This window comes from Vulpes vulpes, unplaced genomic scaffold (assembly GCF_048418805.1).
Source record: "Vulpes vulpes isolate BD-2025 unplaced genomic scaffold, VulVul3 u000000652, whole genome shotgun sequence".
NCBI lineage: Eukaryota > Metazoa > Chordata > Mammalia > Carnivora > Canidae > Vulpes > Vulpes vulpes.
In genome coordinates this window covers 2,749,432-2,768,902 of record NW_027325771.1, presented here as the reverse complement: position 1 = coordinate 2,768,902, position 19,471 = coordinate 2,749,432, and the positions used below count along the sequence as shown (strand labels likewise).

Here is a 19,471-nt window from a genome sequence, read left to right as displayed (position 1 = left end):
TATCCTGTTTTGGGGAGGGGAAGAGTGTCTCAATTTTGATTTCTGGAGAAAAATGTAAGCATCTATTTCTTTTCAGAAGTGACTTTGGTAATCACAGAATGGGTAGAGAGAAGGCCAAGACAGTCTTGATGCTTCTAACACATTTGTAGAATCAAATCACAGAATGAGCCATCAGGTAAAACCATCATCCTTTGACTTAGTTCATAATTTTGAATCAACACTGTTTTCTTTATTAGTGTTTTTAAGGCATAGTTTGCATTTATTATTTTTTAAAGAAACATATTTATTTATTTGACAGATCGAGAGAGCACAAGCAGAGGAAGCAGCAGAGGAGAGAGAGCAGACTCCCCTGCCGAGAAGGGAGCCTGATGTGGGGCTTGATCCCAGGACCCCAGGATCATGACCTGAGCTGAAGGTACACTTGACTGACTGAGCCACCCAGGTGCCCCAGGCATAGTTTACATTTAATAAAATATACAGATCTTACATGTTCAACACCCTAGGAAGTTCCCTTAAGCCCCTTCTCCTTGGTCATCCACAAAGAGTAGTTTCACCTGGTCTTAAACTTTGTGGAATCACATATGATGCATTTATTTTTTTTGTATCTGATTATTTTTGCTCAGTATGTTTTTGAGATTCATCCCTGTTAGTAGTTGTTTGCTTATGTTGCTGAGTTGTATTCCATTTTATAAATATAACACATTATATGATCACACCGAATTTTCTTTCTATTTTCCTGTGGGATTGTTTGCAAATTTGGCTGTTTTTTTAAATAAAGCTATATAAATATTCTTTTGTAGACATGTTTTTATTTCTCTTATGTAAATACATAGCAGTATCACCTCATTTGTGAGGTACACTCCTAAGTACTTTTTTTTTTTAAGATTTTTAAGTACTCTTTACACCAACATGGGGCTCAAACTTACAACCCCAAAATCAAGAGTTGCATGGTCTACCAACTGAGCCAGCCAGGTGCCCCAGTACTTGGTGTTCTTTGATGCCATTATAAATGGTCTTTAAAATGTTTATTTTCTAATTGTTTATTGCTGAGATATTAAGAAATAATTAATTTTTATTACAATTATTATTTTATTAATAAATATTTATTAATAATTTATTATTATTATATTAAAATTAAGATTTTAACAATGATATTTTCTATAACATCCATTCATAGTCTTATGTTTTCAAACCAAGCCTGGCTCTATTAAAGCAGGCCTTTCAATATTATAGAATGCTATTTGACTACAGCAAACAGATTTAGAAACTCAATTATAATAAGATACACAGGATAAGCATAAACTATTAAAATTTTTAATAAGTATACATTAGATATAAACTTAAATTTATGCCAACCAGGAAATAATTGCTAACCTCTCATTTAATAAATTTGGTGGCTAGCAGAGTATCTAGTCTCCTTATAACATGTATTCCCATCCTAATAATTTCTCATTAAATGTCTACAAAGCTTGTAATCTCTAGCTTTGATTACATTTTCTAGCCAAAGTTTATTTTTTTAAAGGATTTTATATATTTATTCATGAGAGACATAGTGAGGCAGAGGCACAGGCAGAGGGAGAAGTAGGCTCCCTATAGGGAACCTAATGCAGGACTCGATCCCAGGACCCTGGGATCACAACCTGAGCCGAAGGCAGCTACTCAACCACTGAGCCACCCAGGCATTCCTCTAGCCAAGGTTTAAATTGGAAATGAGGCTTAAAATTTTATTTCCACATTTCCTTCCCTTTTTATAGATTTTAAAAATTCTTAATCTCATTTTTACTTCCAAAAGCTTAGAAATTTTTTCATAATCCTGTTCTTGTTTCACAAGTGCAATGTTTTTTCATTTCTCTAAGGATGTTCCAGTTGCTTCTGTTCCTTGTACTGCTGGTTTCTTCTGAGGTTTTCTTGGTTGTGGTGGGGGTCTTTTTCATTTTGAAGAATTTGCTCCAATGCCTGTTGATCCTTGGCTATCCATGCATATGTTAGAGAAAGTTTCTAAAAAGTTGGGAGATTTTACAAGCTTCCTGACGTGCAGATAGGACACGTTAATTTGTAGATTACACTGTAGGTGTATTATTTTCCAAGGTGCTTCTCCACTGGGAAACCTCAAATATCAGTTTAACCTTTCTGTGAGGTGGCAAGGTTTCTCCAGATGCCTTCCTATTAAAACCCAGTAGCCAACATTTTAGAACTCGGAGGAAAACGGGCATTGGGGAACAGAACTTTCTTGACTTGGCCTCCAGACTTTTAGTTAATCTTGGTGGTTTCAATCTGGCGCTTCACTCTTGCCTACTGTTCCTGTATTTGGAACATCCGAGGGCAGCCCCGGTTTATCGCCGTCTGCAGCCTAGGGCGTGATCCTGGAGACCGGGATCGAGTACCACGTCAGGCTCCCTGCATGGAGCCTGCTTCTCCCTCTGCCTGTGTCTCTGCCTCTCTCTCTCTCTCTGTCTCTGTCTCTATGAATAAATAAATTATCTTTAAAAAAAAAAAAAGGAACATCCGATATTCAGTTTCTCCAGGTAAAATATATCTCCTAACTTCTGGGCAAAGTAGGAGTGAAAACCTAGGGTTCTAACTGCTTCTGACACAGATTTTCAAGTACTTTCATTGTTTCCTGTCTCTACCACTGCTCCCCACACCCACCCACACCTTCTTCTGTTTCCAGTACCACCAATTCCCGAGCCTTGTAGGGATTTCCGGGAGGCAAATCAACTTGTTTACTTGTTTTTTTAATCTTCCAGTGCAAGCACTCAGATATCAGCTTCCTCTTTTCCTTCTAAATTTATTTTTCCGGGGATCCCTGGGGCTCGGCAGTTTGGCGCCTGCCTTTGGCCCAGGGCGTGATCCTGGAGACCCGGGATCGAGTCCCGCATCGGGCTCCCGGCATGGAGCCTGCTTCTCCCTCTGCCTGTGTCTCTGCCTCTCTTTCTCTCTCTGTTTCTATCATGAATAAATAAATAAAATCTTTGGGGAAAAAAGTTTATTTTTCCTATTTTTTTGCCTGCTGTCTTCATATATCTCCTATATTATTATTATTATTATTATTATTTTAGAGAGAGAGTGTATGTACCTGTAAGGGGCAGGGGAGCAGAGAGAGAGGGAGGGAGAATCCCAAGCAGGCTTCATACCCAGTGTGGAGCCTGACAAGGGGCTGAATCTCATGACCCTGAGGTCATGACTTGACACAGAATCAAGAGTTGGTCAGTTGCTTAACCAGCTGAGGCACCCAGGCATCCCATATCCTATTTTAATTGAAGGTAGGATATGGATTTTTTTTTAATATTCCTTTGTTGCTTTGAGATCATTTATGAGAGAAAGAGGTAAAAACATCTTTATTTCCATTTTGTAAGTTGACATACTATATTCCCTAAAAGAAAAAGTAAACTGAACACTATGAACAACTGTACGCCCACAAACTGGGTAACTAGATGAAATGGACAAATCCTACCAATACAAAAATCTACCAAGACTATTTCACAAAGAAAAAATTCGAATAGATCTATGGTAAGAAGATCGAATCAGTAATCAATAACAATAACAATAACAAACAACCAACACCAAAACAAAAACCTCCTGACAGGGAAAAGCTTCACTTTTATAGCTTTATAAAAAAGCTGGACTTTATAGCTTCACTGGTAAATCTTACCAAACATTTAAAAAAGAACTAATACTGAGGCACCTGGGTGGCTCAGAGGTTGAGCCTTCAGCTCAGGGTGTGATTCTGGTATCCCAGGATCGAGTCCCATGTTGGGCTCCCTGCATGGAGCCTGCTTCTCCCTCTGCCTGTGTCTCTGTCTCTCTGTGTCTTTCATGAATAAATAAAAACTTAAAAAAATAAAAGTAAAAAACAACTAATACCAATCCTCCTCAAACTTTTACAAAAAATTGATGAGAACACACTCTGACCCATTCTGGGGCCACCATAATCTTGATACCAAAGCCAGACAAAGATAGAAGAACCATATGGACCAATATCCTTTATGCATGTTGATGCAAAAATCCTCAATAAAATACTGGTGAAATGAATTTAGCAGCATATTATTTTTTAAGATTTTATTTATTCATGAGAGAAAGAGAGAGAGAGGCAGAGACACAGGCAGAGGGAGAAGCAGGCTCCATGCAGGGAGCCCAACATGGGACTCGATCCCGGGACCCCAGGATCACGCCCTGGGCTGAAGGCAGGTGCTAAACCACTGAGCTACCCAGAGATCCCCTTCAGCATATTAAAAGGATTATGCACCATGACCAAGTGGGTTTTTTTTTTCCTGGAATGCAAGGATCATGTTCAATATGCCAAGATTGATCCCTAAAACACACATGAACAGAATAAAGAAAAAAACGCACATAGGATCATCTCAATTACTGCCGAAAAAGCATTTGGCAAAATTCAACACTCTTACACCATAAAAACGACCAACTAACTAGAAATAGAAGAAAACTACCTTACCATTGTAAAGGCCACATACGAAAAACGCACAGCAAACGTCATATTCAATGGTGAACGACTCACAGCGTTTCCTCTGAGGATTGGGAACAAGGCAAGAAACTTCACTTTTGTCACTGCTATTCAACATAGTACTTTTTTTTTTTTTAAGGCAGTTCACCAAATTTAATTTTAGTACTCAAAAAAATGTGTGACTTAATCATCAGTTGCCCAAAAGCATTCTTTGTTTCTTTTCCAAGATGATGATAATTCTTCATAAATTTCCTTTTTCCATATGGGCACCTTGGCTTTTAAAGTATCAATGGCAGGGCAGCCTGCGTGGCTCAGCAGTTTACTGCTGCCTTCAGCCCAGGGCCTGATCCTGGAAACCTGGGATCGAGTCCCACATTGGGCTTCCCGCCTGGAGCCTGCTTCTCCCTCTGCCTGTGTCTCTGCCTCTCTCTCTCTCAGTCTCTCATGAATAAATAAAAATGAAATCTTAAAAAATAAAGTATCAATGGCATAGCTCACAGCCTGGAGGGATGAGGCCCTATGGACTGAGGACATAGTAATGATAACACTCGGTTCTGATACTGGAACTAAGCCAAGTCTATGAAACACTGCTATGTGTTTGGCCGTTTCTGCCTAATGTCACTACAGATCTTTCTGATTTCATTTTCTGGCATCGGTAAATATGCTTCATATTCTAAACTAATGAGTTTTTTTCCCTTCAAAGTTGTTTCTTGTAGTCCCTACAAATAGACTGCACCACAGAGTGAAGAAATCACCAATTGTGAGACTTCATCTATGGAGAAGTTCTCAGCAGTGAATTTTATTATATCTTTAGGTTTCTCTTCAACTTCATTCAGATCTTTCCTAAGTGGCTCCAGAGCATTACCCTCCACTAATGGGGGAGATAATGGCAATTTCATCTTCTGACTGAAGGTGGAGGAGCTGATCTCCAAGCTCGACACATTCTTGACGGACAGCAAATATCACCTAGTCAGAGCAATTAGGGAAGAAATAAAGAGAAATAAAAGGCATTCAAAGTGAAAAGGGAGAAGTAAAACAATCACTTTGCAGATGACAAATATGTAGAAAACCCTAAAGAACCTCCTCCTCCAAAACTTTCTATAACTAAAGGACGAATTCAACAAAGCAGCAGGATATAAAGTCAACACACAAAAATCAGCTGCATTACACACTAGTAACAGGTTGAAAAGGAAATTACGATGATAATCCCACTTACAACAGTACTCAAGAGAATAAAATAGGAATTAACCAAGGAGGTGTAAGATTTGCATGATGAAAACCACAAAACATTATGGAAAGAAATTAGACACGGGCACCCAGGGGGGCTCAGCGGTTTAGCGCTGCCTTCAGCTTAGGGCAAGATTCCTGGGGTTCTGGGATGGAGTCTGGTATCGGGCTCCCTGCATGGAGCCTGCTTCTCCCTCTGCCTGTGTCTCTGCCTCTCTCTCTCTGTCTCTCATGAGTAAGTAAATACAATTTAAAAAAAGAAAAAAGAAATTAGACACAAATACATTGGAACACATCTCGTGTCCATGGATTGTAAAACTTAATACTGTTAAGATGTCAACACTAACAACGGTGAGCAACAGATCAATGTAACCCCTATCAAAACCCCAGTGACTTTTTTTTTTTTTTTTTTTTGCAGAAAACAGAAAAACCCATACTAAAGTTAATACGGAATCTCAAGAAACCGATCCTAACTAGCCAAAAACAAAAACAAAACGAAACAAACAAAAACACTTGAAGACGAAGCTGGAAGACTCGCCAAGTTGTTAAGACCCAGCGCCAGAAGAGCAACTGACACAAGGGACACGGGAAAAAAAACATTTGTTGGATGAGTAAACATGCATCTCCTCCAAGGACTTTTGTTTCTTAGGACAGCCTAATTCCTGTTCGGTTGCCAGCTCTCCTATAAGGGTAAGATTTTTTCAAGTTCCCAGTCCCCTTCTATTAATAGAAGTCCCCTTCTATTAAGGCAAAAAGGGCGCCTGGGGGGCCCAGCGATTGAGCATCTACCTTGGGCCCAGGTCGTGACCCCGGGGTCAAGTCCCGCATCGGGTTCCCTGCAGGGAGCCTGCTTATCCCCCTGCCTGGGTCTCTGCCTCTGTGTCTCATGAATAAATAAAATCTAAAAAAAAAAAAAAAGAAAAAAAAAAAGGACAAAAAGAAAACAACAGGTAGAAAATGAACCCAAAGGGCACACCTAAGAAACGGAAGCCCGCCCCTCCAGCCCTGCCTTTCCGGAGGCGCAGCGCGGCCCGTGGCCCCGCCCCCGGACCGCACAGCTCCGGAACTCCTGTGGCGACCGGATCTCGCGGGACTGTGCCTCTGCCCCTGATTGGCCGAGCTCAGGGGGCGTGGCGCGCAGCGACGACCTTTGACGCCCGGCGTGCGCAGGCGCGCGCCATGGCTGGCCGGAGTCTGGGAGTGGTGTGGGTCGGCGGGGCCCGCGGGGAGGCTCGCTGAGGGGCCGCCTCCCGGCGCGGGGCAGCCGGAGCGGGGGAGGAGCAAGCGTGAGGCTGCCCGGGCCGCTCTGCGGCTAGCGCTCGCCGTCGCTCCGTGCCGGCCGTCATGTGGGCTGCCCTGAGGTTGGCCCCACGGCCGTGCGCCCGCGCCCTCATCCCCCGGCCGCGCGCTTATCACGGCGACTCTCCGGGCAGGCTTGGCACCCAGCTGGACTCGGGCTCTGCCGTCTACCAGGTAGGCTGGGTCAGCGACCCCTGGGTCCCCGCTTGCACCTGTCGGCTTGCCCGGCCCTGTGCGTTGTTGCGGATCCCGCGTCGTGGTCCTGGGGCGCAGGGGCGGCCCTTGCAGTCTGCAGAACAATCGCAAACCCCGTTAGCCCGGGACGGTGTTTGCCTCTTGTAACACGTGCCGGCTGCCTGAAGCCTCGGGCCCCGGACCTCCGGGGGCTCGGTGTTGGCGTTGCCCCGAAACCCCGGGACGGCCTGGCTTAGCCCGGGTCGCCCCGGGGTGCACTTAACTGACGTCAGTTGAAAAGCTGTTCGTAGAACAACATGCTTATCTTGGAGCGGCCTTTCTTGGAACTGGTGTGGCAAGGTCAGAGACACAGCTGGTGAAGTATCCGAGCTGGAAAGTTTCAGCCCGTGTCCAGGGAGCCTTGAAGTCGTAACGGGCCGGGCAGCCCGCGGGGGCTCAGCGGTTCAGCGCCGCCTGCAGCCCAGGGCGTGACCCCAGGTCCCGGGATTGAGTCCCGCGTCGGGCTCCCTGCGTCCAGCCTGCTTCTCCCTCTGCCTGTGCCTCTACCTCTCTCTCTCTCTCTCTCTCTCTCTCTCTCTCTCTGTGTCTCTCATGAGTAAATAAATAACATCTTTAAAAAAAAATCGTAAGGGTCATTTTCAGAAAAGATGTTTTACGCAGTTTCCTTAAATTGAAAGAAGATACGCAGGGCGAGACAGAAACAGTACTGGAGAAGAGGCTTCCAGGAGTCTAGATTTTATTTATTTATTTTTTCGGGGGGGAGGGTCAGGAGAGAATGTTTAATTCGGAAATACTAAGTAGTGTCTGCGGTCAGGCAGTATGTTAGTTTTTTTTTTTTTTTTTTTTTAAGATTTTATTTATTCATGAGAGACACAGGCAGAGGGAGAAGCAGGCTCCATGCAGGGAGCCCAATGCAGGACTCGATCCCAGGACCCCCGGGGTCACGACCTGGGCTGAAGGCAGGTGCTCAACTGCTGAGCCACCCGGGCTGCCCTATATGTTAGGTATTTGGTGTAGGTGTGTAAGCGTGGAATTAGGTGCCTACATGTAGGGAGGTTGGATGGGAAAGCAGGTGCATTGGGAAAGCGCAGCGTCTAAAGCTTGAAAAGGGAAGTTACAGAGAGCTGCAGGTTGCGGGCGATGAGTGAGTTGCATCTTAGTGGTTGGGCTGGCCAGCCTCCGGGCGGGGGAGGAGAGGCAAGATTGACGGAGTCCTGAAAGTGTCTACTAGTTTTGAGGACTTGGAAGTCATCACCAGGGTGTGGAATTGATGGAACAGATGAGATCAAATGATGGAGGGCCTTGCTCTGCAGAAGCCACATTCAAATTTCACCTTGCGGGCTGCCTGCAAAGGTACATAAGTAGGGAAGTAGCAAGATCCTGTAGATGTGTTAGGATCACCAGCGTTCGAAGGATAGATCTCCTCCCATTTTGAGCATGGCTTCTTGGCTGGGTGTTCTCCTGGTTGCCATAGGCCTTTGGCTATTTTTTTTTTGGAGCTCCTGTAAGGTTGTTTTTGCTAGTTTTTGATCCTGTGGGGATGTCTCTGTGGGAGAATGAGGGCTTGGAGCTTGAGGCTCTGGAGCTTCACAGTCTGCCATTTCTTTTGGCTTCAGGTTAGGGCCTATGTTTTTGATAATGGCTGTTAACTAGGGATTAGGGAGTGTGGGCCTGAGTGTAGAACTTCTTTCTCTGTGTCAAATAATGTTCTGATCCATTCTGTGCCCTCGCAGTTGGAGGAGGGAAGTAGTTGTGGTCGGATGGAAAAGGCATTGGTGGGCAGCCCGCGTGGCTCAGGGGTTTAGTGCTGCCCTTGGCCCAGAGCCTGATCCTGGGGACCCAGGATCGAGTCCCACTTTGGGCTCCCTGCATGGAGCCTTCTTCTCCCTCTGTCTGTGTCTCTCTGCCTCTCTCTCTCCCTGTGTCTCTCATGAATAAGTAGATAAAATCTTTAAAGAAAAAAAAAGAAAAGGCATTGGTCTAGTATTTCATGCTTGTTAAAAACTACCAACGCATTTCCACAGAGGAAAGAAAAAACCTGGAGGGAAATAAGTTTTCCTTCTCTCCACATTGTCATGTAAGGATCTGTTTAGCCGGCCTTTGCTTCAGCAAGAGACGGCCCCAAGATCTCTGTGTCCGAAACAACAAATATTTCCTTTTTGCCATGCCATCTGTAGGTTGGCTGTGGCAGTTCTCTCTAGGCAGTGCATCAAATTCAGGTTTGCTCTATTTGTTTTTTATTCCAGATCCCAGACTGAAGGGACAGTGGCTACTGAGGGATGCTCCTCTCGTTATGGAAGTCTGAGGACAGTATGGAAACACTGTCCCTCTCAGAGCCTCTACTTGCAGTTAGTACACTGTCACTTTTGCCCACATTCCACTGGTCAAAGCGAGTACAATGGACAGATTTATAGACTGGGGGGGTGGGGAAGTATAATCTCACATTAAACCTTAGCAGGGAGGGGAGGGATGGAAGAAATTTGAACAAGAAGTACATTCGGCCTCATGCTCTCGAGGTGGCTGCTTAAGCTCCACCTATTAGGTAAGAGTTCAGGTAAAGGAGGAAGAAGGTGAGTAGGCAAAAGGACACCTTCACCTGCTTGTTCTCTTTTTTAAGAAGCCTTTCTAGAAGTCACGCCTAACAACTTCTGCCTCCATTTCACCAGTTAGAAAATTTTTTTTTAAGATTTTATTTATTTATTCATGGAGAGAGACAGAGGCAGAGACACAGGGAGAGGGAGAAGCAGACTCCCTGCAGGGACCCTGATGCAAAACTTGATCCCGGAACCCCTGGATCATGCCCTGAGCCCAAGGCAGACGCTCAATCACTGAGCCACCCAGGCGTCCCTTCACTGGTTAGAATTAAATCACAGGGCGACACATGTCTATGGAAGGAGGGCAGGATATGTTACTTTTCCAGCTGGGCATGTTCAGGGCTGGGGAGGAGAGAGAGGAGAGGGCTTAGGGTTTGGAGATGACGGGTTAAGAGATGGGGATGCCTGGGTGTCCCAGTTTTCTCAGTGGCTAGGAATCTGTCCTGCCCACTGTCACTTCTCATGGCCGTGGGCCTTAGAAAGCCTTGGCAATTAGTGACAGTTTCCTTTATTTCTTGACTGGGAGGCTGGCTTAGCTAGGGTAAAGATCCCTTGTGTAACTAGCTGTAATTTCGATTGACTTTGTTCTAGATTGGGCAATGTCCTAGGCTGTAGTGGTGGTGTCTTGAGTGTGAGTACACTTTAGTAGAGCGTTACTTGTTTCCTTTGTGCCTGTGGGAACCACTTTTCATCACTTCTAGAACTCTGGTGCCTGTGTTTTACAAAGTTGATAGGAGACTGGGAGGTAAAAGTGCGGGTGGAGGAGCTCAGCTACTTCTTGATGATGGGGGGGGGGAGGTGGATGACGATGATGACAAAAGAAGCTAAAGGCACAGCAGAATCCCATCAGCCTCTCCATCAGCAAGGGAAGGAGGACTGGTTAAAGGACACTGAGAGGACACACTTAGCATCGTGGGAGAAACCTATGGGACACACAGAACCTATCAAGACCAAAAAAGATGGGAGAACTTACATTTCAGAAAAGACTTAAGAAACAGCATCCACCTGTGGGTATATGGACCTTCCATAGAATCCTATTCAAATAAGCAAACTAAAAAAACATCCATCTGCCAGTTGAGGAAATGTCTTCACTAATGGATATTTGATGTTATTAGCAGATTATTGATATTCAAAAATGGCCCTCATCTTTTGGAGATTTGGAAACACTGACTACGGATGGAGTGCTATGTCTAGGATTTTCTTCAGAATAATTCAGGGTGGGGTGCCTGGGGGCTCAGTGGGTTGGGCATCTGGCTTCAGCCCGGGTCGGGGGATCCTGGGATGGAGTCTCGCCAGCTGGATCGGGCTCTCTGCTCAGTGGGCAGTCTGCTTGCCCCTCTCACTCTGCTCCCCCCACCCCACTTGTGCTCTCTCTCTCTCCCTCGCTCACTCTAAATGAATGAATGAATGAATGAATGAATGAATGAATGATTCAGGGTGGGGGGCAAGAAAAACAACTTCGGCCTTATGTGGGTAATTGTTGAATGACATTGGCTGCATTCCATGCTAGTCTTTTTGTTTTTGTATATGTTTGAAAATTTCCATGGAAGAAAGTTAACTTTAAAAAAATATATTTCAGGGATCCCTGGGTGGCACAGTGGTTTGGCACCTGCCTTTGGCCCAGGGCGTGTTCCTGGAGACCCCGGATCAAGTCCCACATCAGGCTCCCTGCATGGAGCCTGCTTCTCCCTCTGCCTGTGTCTCTGCCTCTCTCTCTCTCTCTCTCTCTGTGACTATCATAAATTAAAAAAAAAAAAATATATATATATATATATATTTCATTTACTTATTTTCAAAGATTTTATTTATTCATGAGAGAGAGGTAGGGACACAGGCAGAGGGGGAAGCAGGGTCCCTGTGGGGAGCCTGATGTGAGACTCAATCCCAGGACCCTGGGATCATGCCCTGAGCCCAAGGCAGACACTCCACCACTGAGCCACCCAGGCGTCCCTATTTATTTATTTGTAAACCCAGGCATCCCAGTGTTTTTCCATTAAGAGTTAAGAACTCCATTTAAGAGGAGTGGAATATGTTAGCGAAACCCCTGCGTCTTTGCTTTGCCATGCTGTAACCTGTCTTTGTTTCCTAGTGTGTTGGGCTAAGCAGGGCTGAGCAGACGATAGAATGTCATAATGACTGGATGGACTAGCTCGAGAATTAGCCCCATATGTCACTGGAAAAAACCTTTTTTTCTTCATTTTATCAATTTTAAACTAACAGAGTAGGATTATTCTTAGGTAAATGTGTTACCCTTTCACATACCTTGTTGAGATAACAGGTATTCAGATTTTTTTCCATTTGCATTAAATTCCATTTATTTATTTATTTATTGGGGGGGGCAGAGGGAGACAATCTTTATTTTAAAAATTTGTTTTTATTTTTAAAGTTTATAATAAATTAACATATAATGTATTATTCATTTCAGAGGTAGAGGTCAGTGATTCATCAGTTGCATAGAACACCCAATGCTCATCACATCACATGCCCCCCCTTAATGCCCATCACCCACTTAACCCATCCCCCCCACCCAACCTCCCCTCCAGCAACCCTGTTTGTTCCCTAGACTTAAGAGTCTCTTACGGTTTATCTCTATCTCGTCTTGTTTTATTTTTCTCTCCCTTCCCCTATGTTCATCTTTTATTTTTATTTTTTTAAAGATTTTATTTATTTATTTATTTATTTATTTATTTATTTATTTATTTATTTATGAGAGAGAGAGAGAGAGAGAGGCAGAGACACAGGAGGAGGGAGAAGCAGGCTCCATGCCGAGAGCCCAACGTGGGACTCGATCCCGAGCCTCCAGGATCGTGCCCTGGGTCAAAGGCAGGCACCAAACCACTGAGCCACCCAGGGATCCCTGATTCTGTGATTTTTAACAAAAGACTTGCTCATTGTGAGCTTAAGGCATTTGTGGAAATGAATCTCATCCCAACTCTTAACCTTGTATCTCTTTACTTGCTAGTGGTTGGATTAAAAAATAATCTGATAAATACATTGTATGAAAAGGCAGGCCATGTATATTGTTCAATATGTGACTCCATGTTCAATGGAGGAACTTAATGGGGCACCTGGGTGGCTCACTCAGTTAAGCATCCAACTCTTGATTTCTGTCCAGGTCATGATCACGAGGTCGTAAGATCAAGCCCCACATCAGGCTCCACACTGGGCACAGAGCCTGCTTAATTAAGATTCTCTCTCTCTCTGGGGCAGCCCAGGTGGCCCAGTGGTTTAGTGCCACCTCAGCCCAGGTTGTGATCCTGGAGTCCCGGGATCAAGTCCAACGTTGGGCTCCCTGCGAGGAGCCTGCTTCTCCCTCTGCCTGTGTCTCTGCCTCTCTCGCTCTATGTCTCTCATGAATAAATAAATAAAATCTTTTTTTTTTTTTAAAGCTCTTTTTAAAAAAAAAAAAAAAAAAAGATTCTCTCTCTCCATTTAAGGAAAAAAACAGGGACACCTGGCTGGCTCAGCGGTTGAGCGTCTGCCTTCGGCTCAGGGCATGATTCCACGGTCCCAGGATCGAGTCCCACATTGGGGTCCCTGCATGGAGCCTGCTTCTTCCTCTGCCTGTGTCTCTGCCTCTCTGTGTCTCTCTCATGAATAAATAAATAAAATCTTAAAAAAACAAAATAAAATAGGGGATCCCTGGGTGGCTCAGTGGTTTAGCGCTTGCCTTTGGCCCAGGGCGCGATCCTGGAGGCCCGGGATCGAGTCCCACGTTGGGCTCCCGGCGTGGAGCCTGCTTCTCCTTCCTCCTGTGTCTCTGCCTCTCTCTTTCTCTCTCTCTTTCATGAATAAATAAATAAAATCTTAAAAAAAAAATCACAGAATCAGTCTGTGAATTGAAGAAATTACTGAGCTGAGAGTGGCAGAGAAAGTAGAATTCCAAACAATGGAGCATTTGGGAAGGCTGCCTCCCTGATGAAGGTGCTTCACCATCTGTGGGGATTCTTAAGATCAGGGTTCCTGAGGGCGGGCGCCTGGCTGGCCTAGTCAGTACAGCATGCAACTCTTGACCCCAGGGATTATGAGTTCAAGCCCCATTTTAGGTTGAGAGCATACTTTAAAAAAAGGTTTTTGAAACAGCCACCTATGAGGTGGATTTTTAACTTTAGAGTAAAGGTAGAAGTTGACAAGATGGACTTTAAGCAGAAAATAAGCAAAAAATGACTTTCCCTGGGCAGTGGAGTGATCTGCTTCCCTTTCTATTTGGCAACATGGTGGTGAGATCTTTTCTTCACCCTGTGTGCTGAGCAGCAGGTAGACAGAGGCCAGGGCCTGAGGCCAGAGTAGCACCTGCCTGTGAGCTTCAGGGTGGCAGTGGCAGCTCAGGGTCAGGTGAGAGAGCCCCACAGAGAAGATGCCCTTTGGCTCCAGGTAGGAGCTGCCCCCTGATTCTGTCCCAGAGCTCTTCTCTGTCCTTTGGTTTTGTTTATATAAGGAGCCCCTTCATTTTAAACGTTTTCTGCTGGGTCTTGCAGATGACAGAGGAGTTGAGGACGCAGCCCCCGCTTACTAGGACTAGTTCTCAACCCAGGAGGCTCTCCATACAAAGGTGGCAGGAGGCTCTCCATACAAAGGTGGCTCCCTTTAGGCTTGAGATGTTAGGCTGTTTAAGTCTCTTCGTACACGTCAAGTGGCACTGTACGTGTTGCTCTGATGCCACCTCTTGGTGACAGGCTGAACAGACCTGCTTTGGTGCAAGAGCTTTGTTTCTTTCTAAGGCGATTCATAAAGCTAGGGGTTTCTGAATTTGCCAAATGTGAATGAAAAGGATCTGTATCTTGGGCTCAATAGGAGAGCAAAGCTCTTGGCTTCCACTGCTTCATGCTATTCATATCAGCAAATACTATGGTAATCTGAAGAGGTTCTGGTGATGAAAGAACTCTTGGCCTATTACCAAACCCCCTTTTGGGGTGGGTTTCCAGTTTGCCTTGAGTCGAACTTAGAAATGGAGACTATGGGCCAGTGTTGCTCTATTTTTGGCCATTTGAATCCTTGTGGAACTTTTATTTTATTTTTATTTTTAAAAAGATTTTGTGTATTTATTCATGAAAGACACAGAGAGAGGCAGAGACACAGGCAGAGGGAGAAGCAGGCTCCCTGCAGGGAGCCTGATGTGGGACTTGATCCTGGGACCCCAGGATCATGACCTGAGCTGAAGGCAGACGGTCAACCACTGAGCCACCCAGGCGTCCCTCTCAGGGAAATTTTAAAGTGCCTAATGCCCAGGCCACATGTGTGAATGATGACATCAGAATCTCTGAGGGTTTATTTTTATTTTTTGAAGCTTCCCAGTGATTCCAGTGTCCAGACAAGGTTGGGAAACAATGTTCTAGGCAGATTCTGGAGTTTGCTTCTGGCAGGCTATCTGCCCTCAGACAGGGCTTGGGCCTGGAAGAGAAGTGATCACAGGGTGAGTAGACAGGGATTTTTTTTTTTTTAAAGATTTATTTATTTATGAGAGAGAGAGAGAGAGAGAGGCAGAGAAACAGAAGGAGGGAGAAGCAGGCTCCACGCTGGGAGCCCAATGTGGGACTCTATCCCGGGACTCCAGGATCACGGCCTGGGCTAAAGGCAGGCGCTAAACCGCTGAGCCACCCAGGGATCCCCAGTAGACAGGGATTGTTCAGGGGTTGGGACTTCCCTACTTAAGGGCAAAGATTCTTTCCCTCATAATATGCTGCTTCTCTCTTTTGTTTTCTGGATTTTGCAGAGCAAGAGAATGTAGCATAAACTTTGACCTTGGGAGCTCTTAGAGCTGTAGGAAATAAATAATAGAGCTCTACTATGCAGACTGTAAATTCATCTAATTTTGAACAGCTGGGGGATACCTGATTGGGTCAGCGGTTGAGCGTCTGCCTTTGGCTCAGGTCATGATCCTGGGGTCCTGGGATTGAGTCCCACATCTGGTTCCCCGCAGGGAGCCTGCCTGTGCCTCTGCCTTTCTGTGTCTCTCATAAATAAGTAAATAAAATCTTTAAAAAAAATTTTATTTTGAACAGCTGGAAGGCTGCTTAGTATCACATCATGTAAAAGGAATTAAACCACCAGAGATGTGAAAGACATGGTGGGAAGCAAAATGTGTTAGTGGATTAAACTCTGAATATTCAAAAATAACTAGCTACTTGTTTTAAAAGAATGAGCTGATCAAACAAAATTGACAGAACAGTGGTGTGTTAGGCCCTCTACCCTTTTTCCACCTCTCACAGTTTATATTTTCCTGTATATTACTCTAGAAAACTTTTATTTTTATTATTTTTAAAAGATTTTATTTATTCATCATGAGAGAGAGAGAGAGAGAGAGAGAGGGAGAAGCAGGCTTCATGTAGGGAGCCTGATGGGGGACTTGATCCCAGGTCTCCAGGATCATGCCCTGGGCCAAAGGCAGGCGCTAAACCACTGAGCCACCCAGGGATCCCCTAGAAAATTTTTCAAGACATGCGAACATAGAATCTTGTTCCTTTTAAAACAAAATAGGATCTGTTGTTTTCTTTGGGCTCTGTTTTTTAAGTATAATTTGTCAGTGTTTGTGCATTGGTTAGAAACTCCCTCAGGGCAGTGATTGATGGGACACAAAAGGTAAGATGGCATTCTGACTCTCAAAGGGCTTATGTTCCTTAAAATAGGGAAACAGAAATCAATTAAGTTCACTTGATGCTTACGGAAGAAAGATGCTAAAATGAATAGGAGTGACCAGAAATGGGGTTAGAGATGAGAGGGAACATGGTGTCTGATTCAGAGAGGGTAAGATTTGGATTCGTGGACCAGAGAGGGAAGGTAGTGGTGAAGAGGAGCTTGGGTAGAAATGGAGAGGCGAGAATGCCTCTTTCCCATCCGATGGAGTGACACACGATGGAGGCCACATGGGTGGCAGGTGGCCCCACATGAAGCCACATGGAGTTGGCACATGATGTTCTCATCAACTCTTATCTTACTATGACTGAAAAAGAAAAGATAATCGTTTTCTAATATTACTCTCCCTTTCTGTCTTTGTTTCTGTTTTAGGAGAACTATGAACAGATGAAAGCACTAGTAAATCAACTCCATGAACGAGCAGAGAAAATAAGATTAGGTAAGCACTCAGTTATTCTTCATTTTATGCTGTTAATGAAGATGCTCCTTGATAGTTACTGGTTTTAGGAAAAACTAGTAGCAGTAGGCTTTGACTCGAATGTTGCCATTTTATTTTTTCCTTTTACTTGGCCAATTTTTCTGCCCCTGTAGCATTGCCACTATCTGGGGAACAGTAAAATATCAGGTCCATCACTTTTTAAAGTATTGCTTCTTGCAGTTTTATTTTCAGTGATAGCATCCATTGAAATTTTTGTTTCTCCTGAAGCACTGGAAATATTTTCTGTTCGTTGTTTTTATTCATCCTATATACTAATTTTGTATGATTATGCATTTTTTGCTTTGTTATATAACTTGGAAATAATTCCTATGTGGGTTTATTGCTAATGAGATAAGAACTTTGCGGTGTCATTATTTTCTGTTTTTTTAGTTATCATTTTATTTTATGTATTTTACATTTTTTAAAAAAGATTTTATTTGTTTATTCATGAGAGACACAGAGAGACAGAGGCAGAGACACAGGCAGAGGGAGAAGCAGGCTCCGTGCAGGGAGCCCGATGTGAGACTCGATCCTGGGAACTCCGGGATCACGCCCTGAGCCGAAGGCAGTGCTAAACCACCGAGCCACCTGGGCTTCCCAGCATTTGTTTTTATTTAAGTTCAGTTTGCCAACATATAGTATAATACTCAGTGTTCATCCCATCTTGTGCCCTCCTCAGTGCCTATTACCCAGTTAACCCATCCCCCACCCACCCCCCACCTCCTTCTGCAACCCTTTGTCTCCCAGAGTTAGGAGTCTCTCATGGTTTGTCTTCCTCTCTCATTCTTCCCCACTCAGTTCCCCTCCTTCCTTTATAGTCCCTTTCAGTATGTCTTATATTTCACATATGAATGAAACCATATGACTGTCCTCCGACTGACTTCAATCAGCATAATACCCTCCAGTTCCATCCACCTTGAAGCAAATGGTGGATATTCGTCGTTTCTAATGGCTGAGTAATATTCCATTGTATACATAGACCGCATCTTCTTTATCCATCATCTGTCGAAGGATGTCGTGGCTCCTTCCACAGTTTGACTATTGTGGATGTTGCTGCTATAAACATTGGGGTGCAGGTGTCCTGCCGTTTCACTGCATCTGTATCTTTGGGGTAAATACCCAGCAGTGCCATTGCTGGGCGGTAGGGTAGCTCTGTTTTTAACTTCTTGAGGAACCTCCACACAGTTTTCCAGAGTGGCTGCACCAGTTTGCATTCCCACCAACAGTGCAAGAGGGTTCCCTCTTTTCCATATTTTCTGTTTTTAAGTTGTGAGCATAATAGACCTCCTTTTGCTTGGAAGAAATTGAATCATGTGGGGAATGTAAAATATTAATTTATAAACAAATACCACACTGAACTCTACAGTGCCATATTGGTCAATGTGACAGTTTACTTTAGAAGCCTAGGTGACTTTGGGCAGCCCCGGTGGCTCAGCGGTTTAGTGCCGCCTTCAGCCCGGGGTGTGATCCTGGAGACCCAGGATCGAGTCCCGCATCAGGCTCCCTGCATGGAGCCTGCTTCTCCCTCTGCCTGTGTCTCTGCCTCTCTCTCTCTCTCTCTCTCTCTCTGTGTGTTTCTCATGAATAAATAAATAAATCTTTAAAAAAAAAAAAAAAAAAAAAAAGAAGCCTAGGTGACTTGAAACTGAAAGCCATTTCCAAAATAAGTTTCTTAATATATTATAAGTAGCTAACTTAGGAAGAGCTGTATGAATTTTATAGCCTTCATTTAAAAAGAGCTCTAGGGTGGGAGGATGGGGTAACTGGGTGATGGACATTAAGGAGAGCATGTATTTTAATGAGTACTGGGTCTTACATGAGACTGATGAATCTCTGACGTCTATCTCTGAAACCAGTAATACATTATATGTTAATTAGTTGCATTTAAATTTAAAAAATGAAACATGAAAAAAAGGAAAACTAAGTCACCTCCCCACAGACCCTTCTTGATGATGCTTACCTCCTAATGCCTCATTCTCTTTCTTATGCTTTATTTTTCTTCAACACATTATCACCACCTAATACTATACTGTATATTAACCTGCCTATTTCTTTTTTGCCAGCCTCCCCTTAGTGATAACATGCCCACAAGGAAAATAATTTTGCCTTGATTGCTCCTGGATTGTCCTTTTAGTTCTCAATGAGTGTAAAATAAATAAATGAGTAAGTGAGAAAAAAGAGTAAAAGAGTTCTTCCCAATGCTCTCAGAGATGGCATCTGTTTTATACGTAAACCTGTGATTTAATAGTACTGTTGCCTTCTTAGGTATGATCTTATCACATTTAGAGGATACACTTCCAGGACCAGTCATTAGGGAATTAATTTAGAGAAATCTTGAGTTTCTCTTTAGCTTAAATAAAAATGTTATTTATATCATTTCTTTCTGTGAGGATTTTTTTTTAATGATTTTTTATTTATTTATTCATGAGATACACAGAGAGAGGGAGAGAGAGGCAGAGACACAGGCAGAGGGAGAAGCAGGCTCCACACAGAGAGCCTGACGCGGGACCCGATCCCGGTTCTCCAGGATCACGCCCTGGGCTGAAGGCAGCGCTAAAACGCTGAGCCACCTGGGCTGCCTGC

The 19,471-nt window shown here is 44.1% G+C and overlaps 1 protein-coding gene and 1 long non-coding RNA gene across 3 annotated transcripts in view; both read left to right on the top strand.

Moving 5' to 3' along the window:
• The first annotated feature begins 46 nt into the window (after positions 1–46).
• LOC140597293 (uncharacterized) lies at positions 47–6,221 on the top strand. The gene is made up of 3 exons (XR_011999160.1): positions 47–175; positions 299–415; positions 6,108–6,221. It is a non-coding gene; the product is annotated as an uncharacterized lncRNA (long non-coding RNA).
• Positions 6,222–6,844: 623 nt separating this feature from the next.
• MCCC2 (methylcrotonyl-CoA carboxylase subunit 2) overlaps positions 6,845–19,471 on the top strand; it is a 71,335-nt gene continuing 58,708 nt past the window's right edge. Inside the window, exons 1-2 of one of the 2 annotated variants that reach the window (XM_025982129.2) lie at positions 6,845–7,162; positions 16,783–16,849. In XM_025982129.2, coding sequence (XP_025837914.2) covers positions 7,034–7,162; positions 16,783–16,849 — 196 coding nt within the window. In that variant the 5' untranslated portion in view covers positions 6,845–7,033. The remainder of the gene's footprint in view (positions 7,163–16,782; positions 16,850–19,471) is intronic. The other variant, XM_072745356.1, reaches the window with a different exon arrangement.